At 33.6% G+C, this 13,470-nt stretch overlaps 1 protein-coding gene across 1 annotated transcript in view; it reads right to left on the bottom strand.

Moving 5' to 3' along the window:
• Nucleotides 1–419: 419 nt before the first annotated feature.
• Nucleotides 420–13,470, bottom strand: part of VPS13A (vacuolar protein sorting 13 homolog A) — a 337,780-nt gene continuing 324,729 nt past the window's right edge. The window contains exons 69-72 of the mRNA XM_044678014.1: nucleotides 7,372–7,457; nucleotides 5,116–5,239; nucleotides 3,630–3,704; nucleotides 420–1,736 (exon numbers count right to left, since the gene is read on the bottom strand). Of these exons, the coding sequence (XP_044533949.1) occupies nucleotides 1,686–1,736; nucleotides 3,630–3,704; nucleotides 5,116–5,239; nucleotides 7,372–7,457 (336 nt within the window). The 3' untranslated portion in view covers nucleotides 420–1,685. The remainder of the gene's footprint in view (nucleotides 1,737–3,629; nucleotides 3,705–5,115; nucleotides 5,240–7,371; nucleotides 7,458–13,470) is intronic.

The following is a 13,470-nucleotide window of genomic DNA, read 5'->3' as shown; positions in this document are numbered from 1 at the left end:
CAGGGATGGTAAGTGAAGATCCCTTACAGCAACATTATCAATTAAGCCTTCAAATCAAGTGTATTGATTACCTACCCTATGCTGGCCAGATTCTAGATAAGTTCTGAGGTTAAAATATCTTCTCTGTCAGACAGATATAATTAGAGTCACTCAAATCTCTATTACAGTTTGCAATCCCTGTAATATTACTTCAGTTTGTTAATTACATAAAATAACCTGGAAGTGATCAATAGTATATGTAGTGAATTTTTGTGATCATGTCAAAGATTGAAGAGTTTGGTCCAAAAAAAGAAAAATACACTTATAGTTTGGCATGCTGTTTACTGTAGCTTTTACTACAACGCAAGAATTTGAACAGATCAGAGAATTTCAAAGCCAGTAACTCATACACATTCCAGATTTCAAAAACATCTTAGAATCTTTTGGCAGCAGTTAGAACATGCATCCGATATGCCATACTATTCAATAACTAAACAGAAAATATGGTTATCATTCAGCATTTCCTCCAAAAGGAAAAAAAAAAGATTTCTATAGAGAAAGAAATCCCATGACCTTTTTTCCACTCAAATGCAGCCAATTATTTCTGTTTGGATGAACTGCACGTGTAGAGTCATGAGCTTAGAAAAGAGAACCTGAAGTTCTGGAGTCTCTAGCATTCACCTCTTGGTGCTGGTTCTCATTTTAGGTTACCATAATTTCCAGTAACACCTGTGAGTCATTCTATACAATTCCTTGGGATGGGAGTTATTGCAAGGAATTTAAATTTGTGACATGGCCCTGGTCTCTGGAGGAAATCCGGAAGAAGCTACATTTGGAAGGCTTCAGGTTTTCTGTAAGGTCATCATTCTACTAAAAGTATTAAATATATAAACTAAATGAACAATGTTGTCCCCAGGGACTTGGCTTGAGGAGGTATTTATTTTACTCTTTCAAAGAGACTTTCCTGAGCATGATAACTATTTTGTCAACATCATGTTATGTCTTAAGGCAAGGTATCAGTGGATTGATTTTATAATTTATAGCATAATGTATAAAAAAGGTAACTCCAAACACTAGTACATCTGAAGAATAATTTGAACCTATCCTTAATGTAAAAAAATAAAGAAAATACTTCCAAAATATTTATTCATAAAAAGAATTTCAAAGATAAAACTGCTGAGCTTCACCTTTCTGATTAGACTAATACCGAAGGTGGTCTTGAGATATTGGAATGATAGTAAACAGTCTACCCACTGCTCACTCTAACCATTTGTACTATAGGAGTCTATAAACAAGTATAGTAAACTTTAGAATATGACCCAGAAAACATTATAATTTAGTTCTGAGTGGAAATAACTTAGGGCAACTCCTTTATTAGTGTGAGATACACATCTATAGCATGTAGTAAAGTTCCCTCAAGAAAAAAAATTATCTTTTAAAAAAATATCTTAAAAGAATTTTAACCGGATGCTTGCTTTAAGTTAAAAACGTAATCATCCCCAAAATGGGTGAAATATTGTAAGTAGGTATTTTACCTGATTCCAACTGATTCCTTAATGAAAACAACTATACCACAAAACATGGGGTGCTTGAATACAATTTTATATCTGACTCCCCAAATTAATTTTGATAATCGGGCACTGGAACACAACAGCTTTAAAGTCAGGTTTTGTTTCATCCACACTGTCTTCAGCTCCTTCCATCACTTAGAGCTTTGGGTTGAACTCTCTCACTTCTTCCAGCTTTGAAAGGATCCACTATAAGTAGAGAAAAGAGGAAGATAGGTTCTCATTTTGTAATAATTTTTTAAAGATTTTGATCAGTTTATTGAAAAAATGATTTTTTAACTCATCCAGTTTTGACCTGAATTTTACAAGCACTTATCAACCTCCTAATTAATAGGCATGATGTGAGGTAGTGGTGGGAAAAAACATTACAAAAAACAGAATAGTCCCTGCACTCCAGGAACTTATATTCTCTTGGAGGAAATGACATGAACACATGACATGATAAGTAAATGTAAAAAAGATTCTGAGAATTGGGGTTGAAGGGGATGGGGCAAGAATCGTCTCCTGCAGGTACTTTAGCTGAACTTTGAGAGGTAGAAGTGAGAAGGGAGCTACTCTAAGACCTGGAGAAAAGAGTGGAAATGGAATGATATGCATCACAAACCTGGAAAAGTAGGTTGGTGCTGCATTGTGAAGAATTTTAAAGGTTGGGAATATGATTATGGAAGCTAGCCTTGGGAGAGAAGAGATTAGTGATAGTGAAACCAATTATGAGACTGTTAGAAGAGTCTCACTGAGAGATGATGAGGAACAGAACTGTGGTGGTAGTGGCCATGCGAATAGAGAAGAGAGAATAAATGCAGGAGATGCTGAGGCAGAATGAATGAGCCTTGTTAATGATCCAGTAACTAGAAAATGGAGATGAAGCGTCAAGAATGGCTCTAAGATTAGAAACTGAGGTAATGGGAAGGATGAGCAATGAGCCAGAGCAGGGCACATACTATAGTGGGGAATGTGCACTAGACTTAAGTTTTTCTTCTCCAAGACCTGCACTTGTACTAGAGGACTTCAGCACACATCCCCGAGTGGTACTCCTTCAAACCCAACTTCCCAGTTCTTCAATTTATTTATTTCCCATGGCTTACTCCTCAGTTTCTCTATCTGTAAATGTAATGTAAATAATGTAGATGCACCTGGAGGTCCCCTCCAACTCTAGATCTAAGATTCTAGGGAAGAGCTGGAATTAAAACTGTAGACTGCTAACTCCAATTAAGTGCATAATAATAATAACAACAACACTAATACCTACACAGCCCTTTAAGGTTTCCATAGTGCTTCTTTATATATTATTTCATTTGATTCTTACAACAATCCTGAGAGAAAGGTGCTCTTATCATCCCCATTGTGGAGAGGAGGCTGAGGGAGGTTAAGTAACTGATCAAGGTCACAAGGCTAGTAGATGCTTGAGCAGGATTTGATTTCAAGCCTTCTTAATTCCAAGTCAAACATTCTGTTGGCTGAGGCATCAAGCTATCTAACTAAATAAATATAATAGATTGAAAATATATAGTTTGTGGAAAATTAACAAATTTTATTTTATGAAGATATTTACTATAACTTTTTGTATTGAGTGACTTCAGAGGATTAGTGTGTTCTCCCTTATGGACATGAATTTCAAATGCTCATTAAATTAAAAAACTATACCAGACTAATCTATCCTAAGGAAAAGGCAAGATCCATAACTGATCACAAAAAGAAATCTATTCCATTTAGCAGTCCATACAGGCAGTCCATAAAGATGCAATTTGTTTAACATTTTTAAAAGAAAAAATGTGACAATTGCCAGGGGACAGATCATGGAAGTCAAAGCCTTACATTCGTGTTCTCCCTCTGAAGCTTCCTGGGCACTTAACCACTCAGTCCCCCAGCAACTCTCTAGGACTATAACTTACAGACAAGTTGCCAATCTGCAATAAAGGAAGAAGTTCCCACCCAAAGAGTTTTTATGCTGGCCAAGGCAGACATATAGATTAAATTAAAAATTAAAAAAATAATTTTCATACTTGTCAAAAAGGCCACTGTGTACTTTTAAAATTATTAGAAGCTCATATCAATTTTAATGGAAGAGGTGATTTGATTTACCTTAGCATCTTCTGCAGTCTTAAAATTAACTATTTTCCCAAACTCTTTGGTATGGAATACAGACCGTACGCGTTCCTATAGACCAAACAAACAAACAAATAAATGAATGAATAAACAAACTTCATGAGGGAAAAACTAGTCCATGAAAAAATGTCATTTCTCTGTACTTCATATAAAATGATATTTTAAATACCATTAAAAGAATCATTAAATCTAGAAATCATAGATGAGATCAATACATCTCAAATCTATCTATGTGATTTATCATAGTTACAAGTTAACTATGTAAGAACTGGTTTGCGAGTTTACCACTTGGAGAAAATCAAAGTCCATTCACAGAAGTTACACATAGTCTATATATCCCTTCTAGTCACTTTTTTTCCTTTAAACTCATGAAAATCTCTCTTTGTAGGGAAATTTTGCCTATTGGAGCCTAATTCTCAAATCTAAAGAGAGGAGAATGAAGAGCTAGCCTAATCAAGGACCAATCGTGGTGTCTTGACACTGGTAACTAGTTCGAACTGGTGAACTCATTAGGAGGCCATATGGAGCTTTTGCTAAACTCAATATTTTTGCAAGTCTTTACAAAGTAATTTTAAATTAATAGTTCTTGTTAGCAAATACTCAAATATTCAGAGTCTAAAATAATTTAGCTGGGTTTAAGAAATATGACACAGGACCAAAAATAAGCTCCTCATCATATTGGCTTTGTGTTCAAATAGCATTCCATATCTTTTAGTACAATTCCTTGTCTAGTACAGATAATCTTTAATAGATTTGAATAACAAAAAGCCAGTTTTGTTTTCCAGTGATTCTGTCCACTAACAAATATTCACTGAATGCCTACCATAAATTACATTGTACAAGCAGTAAGGAAAATTCTAAGTATTTGCTGGCAAGGGTTTAAGATCTAATTGGAGATTCCAAACAAATACCACTAAAAATAAGTAAGAGACTGTTTTTGAGGGTTTCAAGGAAAACATAATATGAGGGAAACTTGAGAATACCTGAATATTTATATTCTTGGCTTAGTGCTACAGATGGTAGATAAGGGATAGGGCCTGGACTTGTGATTTTATTGATTAGAAGGAAGTCTAAGGTAAGAAGCTACTCTCTGCAAATACAATTCAGCATCTTCTCTATAAGCCTGAGAGGTTAAGTCACTTGTCCATCATCACAGAGCCAGGATGTATCATATGAAACTCAAACTCATGTTTTTTTGGCTCTGAGGCCATTTCTTTCTCTCTTCTATATCATGTTACTTCTCACATGTTAGAGTAGGAATAGCCCACTAGATGCAACCTAAAACATGTTATTTTGCATGGAATGGCACAAAAAGTAACATCTATCAAAACTGATGAGTTTTCTGTTTGATAAAAGTATGTGGCTATATGCCAATTAGAAATGTACATGTCCTAAAGCGGAAAAATGACGAGGAAAAAAAATAAATCTTAACATTCTCTTTTCACATTTTTATTTAAAATACCTTGGCCTCAATACGTAATCGTCTTCCATGAATGATAAATGGCTCTTTGGTAAACTCATCAAAACTGTATTGCCACTCACAGGTCAGCTGCCCAAATGTTCCTTTTGTCACAAACAGTACACCACTGCCAAAAACAAAGAGAATAAAACTAAAGCATACAATAATAGCTAAAAGAACTTCTTTCCAAATATCATCTCATTTTATTCTGAAAACAACCCTGAAGGTAAGTACTATTTTTTTTTAAATGACAGCTACCACCACCAAGAATTGTTTGGAGGTACTTCATAAGTAGTGTAATAGGGCAGATTTTATTTTGCAACAGATTGCAACTGTTATTCTCTGTCTCTGTGGCCTTTTATGTGTAACCTATGCTTTTAAATTATTGTTTTGCCACTAATATTCTAGGTAGCACCTATTATAGATGCTTGTATGAAAGGGCATTTTCCACCACATTGAGCTCAGAACAAGAAAGACAATTCTAAATCCTAATTCTGAAACTGACATCTGCACAATCTTCTATTCCTTAACATTGAAACTTAAGGGTCTTTAATATGGGTCAATTAAAGCTTATAATGTCTTTTTAAAAAAAAGTTTTACTTTGAAATACAATACTTATATAACTTCTCATATCAGAATTTCTTTCCCATCTTTCATTTCAAGATGAAAATCAAGAAAAATGCCTTCCTGGCAAAATAACCTACTTTTCTTCTGCATTAAGACAATTGCCATTGCCCGCACAGAGTTCACTAAGTGGAAGGTGCTTTGTTTTTGCCAAAGCAAAGGTTTAAATTAAGACATAGCTGGTTCCTTGTCACTGGTGAGGACAAGCTACTACTCAGCATGCATTTCCCTATTCTCCATTACTTCCCTCAGATCTCTCTTCTTGCTCTTCCTAGGATGGAAGGGGCAGGGGTTAAGAATTATCATCAGTCCCCAACATTACCTTTAGTGATATAGAATGGCACTCAATGATTTAATAACACATGTCCATACATCTATAGACATATTATAGAAATATGTGTATGTACATGTAAACGTATACATCTGTATATACATAAATTCCAATTATGTATACCTGACTTACTAACTATAGACAAATATTACATAAATATGTGTATGCCTATATAGACACACATTCATACATATACACACATCAGTTGATACTTATATAAAGCACTTTTCTCACAAAAGTCTTTTTGGGAGATAATGTATCATACCATTTTAGAGATGAGGAAACTGAGGGTTAGAGTTTAAATGGCTTGTCTAGAGTAGAAAATGTCAAGAGATAGAACTCAAAGTCATGTCCATTAATTCCAAGTTCAGCTTTCTTTCCACTAGACTACAGTGACTTGTCACATTTAAATAGGATATAGCAGCTGTTTATTTTTTGTTCTCTTGAACCAAAGACAATTTATTCCGAGGACTCTTAAAACTTGATGAAAATTGTCAGCTATAGGAAAGCTCCCATATTTGAGTATCTTTGCCTTTTGTGCCTAGAAAATACAATATGGGTAATCAAACCTGAAAAATGACTAAACAACAACAAAAATTATAAAATCATCTGATTGTTTTATTGATTACTCTCATTAGATCCACTCACAATCTTTCCTTTGCTTATGCAATCACTCTCCCATCTAACCTTCACTGTCTACCAGTGACCTATTTAACCAAACTCACTCCCATAAAGTCATGCATTCACCTACTTGGTGTCTTTCTCTTTTCGAGCATGCTTTTGCATTTCTGTATTATCTATCTATAACTAAAAATTTTTCTCTATACCGGCATTGTTTTATCAGTGTGTATACTGTGTCTAAGGTTTTACAACTTATCAATAAGGAATATACCTGCTGATATATATTGTAAAATACTTTAATTTGTGCATTTTCAGGAATGGGAAGAGAAGGGTAAACCATATGTAGTTACCTCTTTCTTAAAATAAAAAAAAAATAAAAAAAGCAATGTGTCTACCTCTTGATTAATGGAAGTCCAAATCTTGTGCATGTATATCATTGCTGTTGTTACTTATATACTTATTTTTGGTTTTGAAATATCTATATGTGTTTGAGGTTTCATTGACATATATTTATGTGGCATAGTTGAAACCATATGTACATCTATGTATTTGTATTTCTGTATATAAACGCAACTATATATAAGCAAAAGTTTGGATGATCACCAGTTCTGTTCACTAATAGCTCTGTGTAATAAGTCTGTTACTAAATTAGATAGCTAAATATTAATACTAGTGAAAGTTACCTTGTGGTTACCATCAAGAAATCTTTTTTATTGACCATAACATGTGTAATATACTTGCTTTTGGCAAATCTTCCTCTTTCTATCACCTAAAAATGTAAAAGAAAAAAAAGGTTGATGCTATTCCTATTCTAATTTTACTTACACTTTAGTGTCTTCTAGAAATTATGGTGGAAAAAATTCATCAAAATTCTACAGTAACAATCTATATATACAAAATTAAATATCAAGAGCAAATTAATATTCATTTAAATGTTACATTCACCTTTCTCAAATCACCTACATACAAAGATTTATTAAAGATAAATTCAATTTTAGCTAAGTGAAAATATTTTTTAAAATTAAGTTTTCATGGAAATCTTCTAAAACAAAACCTGTGAACCAGTAACATAGCCAAATGCATTAGAAAGCTTAGATCAGACAAAAATATTCTTACTCAGCAATCCTGGTTATTTTACCTTGCAGAATAAAATTAACATCAAATTCAGTCCACATGACACCATATAAAGAAGTCTAAAGTAACACCATAATTTATTATGGTCCTTTGCTGTTTCCCTGTAACTCCCCCTTCTGCCAAATAATGCTCATTCCTATATTAACTTCACCTGTCCTTTGCCTGTGGAAAGTACAGAAATGACAACAATTAATGAAATTGCTTATTTGGTATTTATTCTGCACCAACCATTATTTTCTCCAGGTATGAATCTGTTTGCCAAGGTTATTATTAGGATCTGAAATACACATGCTTTAGTAAGTTTATACTTTTCTTTTTATGATATACAAGATGTAATTTTTTAGGCAAATTAGGTAAATGTGAGTAGAATTCTGTAATGTAAAATATGTAAATAGGCAGATAAAATGTTACCAACTTCAAAGATATGGGAAGATAGAAAGAATGTTATAGGTTTGGAAAACAAAGCCAATGAGGAAACATTAAAAGGAATTGTAATGATTTAGCTCTGAAGTAAGAACACACAAGAATAATTTTATAATAATTATATTTTTAGAAGGCTCTTAAAACAAAGGAGGGTAATTCTTCTGGATGAAGATTCCACAGGTAATTCTTTTTCACTTGAGACATAAGAAGGAATAATGGGAAAAGAGAAGTATCAAGCAAGTTATGGGTTAAGTTATATCAATGAACTTCCTAATAACAAAATTGTAAAACATTGGTGTGAATTATCCAGGAATAATGGGAAAATGTCTAAGTCTTAAAAATATATAATCTATTTCCAATTGTTGTATATAACTTGTGTACAATCCTAATTCATTAAATCAAGGAAGTAGTTTAAATATCCTTCCATTTCTACAAAGTCAGCTTATACACTACATGAAAAGATTATGTCTTTAAAAATATTACAAGCTCTAGTTCAATCCTTACATGTCTATGATCTCATTTTGTCTTTAATGTCACCTCACAATAAACTCAAGCATAGCAGCTGGGCCTAAATGTTAATTGAATCAGATTATACTAGAGCAGCAAAGGAAAAGATGGAACAGTTTTTCCTCCCCATTTTCTGTCTCTTGAGACTAATTCAAATCAAATCCATGCTACAACAGTGGAAAAAATTAAGTGAATTTCAAAAACCACACTGGTTTACATGTATAAATGATGTCAAAATTATCTAGGAAGAAATATGTAGAGTATCTTCTACACAAAACCTACAAAACACTTAGAAGAGGTAATAAGGAAAAATGTTTGTACAAAAATATTCATAACCACGCTTTTTATAGTGGCAAAAAATTGGAAAATAAGGGGGTGTCCATCGATTGGGGAATGGCTGACTAAATTGTGGTATCTCATGGTGATGGAATACTATTGTGCTAAAAGGAATGATGAACTGGAGGAATTCCATGTGAACTGGAATGACCTCCAGGAATAGATGCAGAGTGAAAGGAGCAGAACCAAGAGAACATTATACACAGAGACTGATCAATTATGGCACAATCAAATGTAATGGACTTCTCTACTAGCAGCAATGCAATGATCCAGGACAATCCAGAGGAACTTATAAGAAAGAACACAATCCACATCCATATCCAGAGAAAGAACTGTGGGAGCAGAAATGCAAAAGAAAAACATATGATTGATCATGTGGTTCGATAGGGATATGGTCAGGGTTTTGGTGTTAAAATATCTCTCTACTGTAAATATGAATAACACTGAAATAGGTTTTAAACAATGATACATGTATAAGCCAGTGGAACTGCTTTTCAGCTCTGAGAGAAGGGAGGGAAAAGAGGTGGGAAAAATCATGATCATTGTAACAATGGAAAAGTATTCTAAATTAATTAATTAATTTAAAAAAGATAAGTAGACACCAAAAGAGATGAGATAGTATGATTTGAAACAAACTGTGCTTGATTCCATTTAATATATGCTTTGTTACTGAGGTTTTAAAAAACATCCAAAGAAAATTACTTAGAGAACAATAATCAACCTAAATCAAGAGTTTACGGAAGAAACGAGAAACTAAAAAGAACACCATGGCCAGGACTGAAAAGGAAAATAAAAGCAGCTTTCAAACTAAATGCACATGAAGTATAACAAAAATTCACAGCTGCGTCATGTTAACAACTTCTGTTCCTTGTATTTACTGATTCCCTGTTTCTCTCATCTTCAGTGCCTATATATCCCTCCCCTCAATCCATTATTAAATCCTTCCCATAAAGAATGCTCCCATTCACATTGTTAGAAATTCAGTATTTTATTTCTCCTGCCTACTTATTTACTTTTACTTGTCAAAGAACTTATCATGTAGAGCAGTGGTTCCCAAACTTTTTTGGCCTACTGTCCCCTTTCCAGAAAAATATTACTTAGCCCCCTGGAAATTAGTTTTTTTTTTTTTAAATTTTTATAGCAATTAATAGGAAAGATAAATGCACCTGTGGTCATCACTGTCCCCCCTAGATCACTTCAGCACCCACCAGGGGGTGGTGGTGCCCACTTTGGGAATCACTGATATAGAGGATCAAACAGATCATAGAACTTAAGATACGGAAAGGATCATTTAGTATAACTCTCTGACTATACAGAAGACATCCTAAGAAGTTCCTTTATAATTTGCTTCTCACAACAATCTTGTGATATATGTACCAATCTCCACCACCCCCATACAGATGTAGAAACTGAGACATAGCAAAGTTAAATGACCTAATAGCACAGTGCTAACTTAATAAATGCTTGTTGAATTGAATTAAATGAACTGCCAAGGCCACAGAATCTGAATGATTGCCCAGGAAACCTGAGTCTTTATTCAGTGCTGTACTCAAGATTCCAGATCTATGCTATCACTCCCTTGGATGAAACATTCCCTGGGCCTCCTTAACAGGCTCAACACTTGGTGGCTGTTGCCATGGAGGGCAGGAGCAGGACACTTACATACCCAAGACACTTAGCCTTAATCAACATGAAACTCATCTATTAAGCCTTATTCTTATCCTCAAGTTGGGCTCAATATAATTTCATAGTCAGCAAATTCCAACTATTTTCGATTATCTGCAGCCCATTGTCATTTGTTTGATTTGGCCATTCTACTTTCTGGTTCTCAAAGGGCTATGTGGCAGATCTTCATTAAAGTGAATTAAGCAATTATCTTTAAAATCTGAGATACATCTGAAAATCACCGATAATACTTTGGGCTGTTATAAAACCAGGGCTAGAAATCCCAACCCTAAGTTCTCAAGGCAATAACCAAGGAAACAAAGTAAATAGAAGTATTATTGGCACCAAATTGTCTGACATTCCCTTAGCAGTCTCAATTATTTACTATATCATAGGTGGGGGAATTTCCTTTGCTTTATTCATCATGAGGAAACATCTCCCCCTCCCATAAACCTCTGGGAAATGTTTAAAAGGAATGAATATATATATATATATATATGTATATATATACATACACATATACATATGGCATTATAGTCATCACACACATCACATATGTTGAAATCTATAATTAACTAAATGATAAAGTCATAATCACTGAAATTAAGTTACCCTCTTCATTTAGAAAGATAAGCACCTGAAAATGGTTCATTTAATGCAAACAAATCAACTGAATCATAACCTAAACATGGAAAAGGACTGAAAGGAATAAAAGAAATGAGAGGACATCTTTAGCACTAATGTTTGTTATTATCCAAAGTTCATATTTAAAAAAAACCATTACCTTCCATCTTAGACTCAATGCTATTTATTGGCTCTAAGGCAAAAGAGTTGTAAGGGCTAGGCTATGGGAGTTAAGTAACTTGCCCAACGTCATACTGCTAAGAAGTATAAAATAGGGTATTGAAAGATACCAACATGGGAGTGGAAGTGGAAAATCACAGAAAAAATCTAATTCATCTAAATATAAAAAACAAGAAATCAAGATCTAAAAGGTAAAGATGACAGTCATAATGAGAAACCACTAGACTATGAAATAATATTAAATTATAATAGATATATAAGCACAGGAAATAAATCTATAACCTTAACTGAGCACAGAAAGAAATATAGAGTAATAAAGAAGAATAATAGTAAGGAACTACTTGCCATTTATGCTTACTTTGTAAACAACAAATCCAAGAGAGGGATAAAACTGTATTCTCCAAATATTTTAAGTAAGTGACTGCTCTTAGTGGGAGAAAACATATACCCTGTTTTTTTGGTATGTGGACACCAGTGGTCTTTTACTCATTTATTTAAGAAACCAGTGAATCAAAATTAGACCAGAACAGTCTTTTCTTCAGCAAAAGATTGTTAACTTTATACCTTCTCCTTCCTAAAGTGACCTAATAAGATAAACACTTCAGTGATTCATTTCAACCTTGAGATTAATCCCAGATTATAACAATAAATTTTTGAATTCAATTAATCTTCTTTGATCAATTATAATAAAACTTTACTAACTAAAATTTTTCTAGATCTGGTCAGCAACTGTAGACATCAACAAAAGCACCTGAGATATTTATTTCCTTTTTTAAACCCTTATCTTCTAAGAGTCAATTCTGTGTATTGGTTCTAAGGCAGAAGAGTAGGAAGGGCTAGGCAATGGGAATTAAGTGCCTTGCTCAGGGTCACACAGCTAGGAAGCATCTTAGACAAATTTGAACCCAGGACCTCCTATCTCCAGGCCTATCTCTCAATACACTGAGTCACCTAGTTGCCCCCAAAGCATTTACTTCTGCATAAAATAAAAGTAGCAGTATTTACAAGGATATGAATAATGAGTATTAAGTGCTCAGCCCAAAGGATTCCAAGTTATTTCAGGTTGGTTTGTGGGCAAGGAATTCTATTCTTGGCCAAATCTTCTAGAATCCTTGAATCCAAAGATAAAATATAGCAACTAATTATTTCACCTACACAGTATCTAATAAAAAGGCAATATTTAGTTTATCATAAACACCTGAGTTCATATAACTGTTTCTTTTAAAAAAAGTGTATAATTCTTAGTAATCCAAATTAGTGGGTTTTTAAAGCATCCCAAAGAAAAATTTGTACATGTTAATTACATGTACATTCTTTATCCAATAATAAAAGATAAAACTAATAATACTGTTTTCTTTTTTAAAATGTGCAAAAACAACATTTGCTTGAAAAAAACAAGTCAAATATTTTTTATTGTGTATATATTTATACATACATGTATGTAATGCACACTTATACAATGTTATTCATGCACCACCCTATAAAAGTTTAGGTTTTGTTACATATAATTTAACTATGGCCTGTCATTTTTCTGTGTGTTTTTTTTAGACCCATAACTTCTGTGTATTGACTTATAGGTGGAAGAGTGGTAAGGGTGGGCAATGGGGGTCAAGTGACTTGCCCAGGGTCACACAGCTGGGAAGTGTCTGAGGCCAGATTTGAACCTAGGACCTCCTGTCTCCAGGCCTGACCCTCAATCCATTGAGCTACCCAGCTGCCCCCTCATTTTTCTTATATATAAAATCATATAATCAATTCTACCAAATCAATCTAACAAAAATGCAGGAAAATAGTCAAATTCATATCTTGTTCTTTCATCAATCAATTTTGAACTTTATCAAGGAAAGAGGAGTAGTTTAATCTAGAAAGATAAAGTTTTTCAGAGAAACTAGGTAATATTAAAAGAGCTTTAG

Source organism: Gracilinanus agilis, chromosome 1, assembly GCF_016433145.1.
Source record: "Gracilinanus agilis isolate LMUSP501 chromosome 1, AgileGrace, whole genome shotgun sequence".
NCBI classification, from domain to species: Eukaryota; Metazoa; Chordata; class Mammalia; order Didelphimorphia; family Didelphidae; genus Gracilinanus; species Gracilinanus agilis.
The sequence above is the reverse complement of the archived record's forward strand: the minus strand, read 5'-3'. Positions and strand labels throughout refer to the sequence as shown.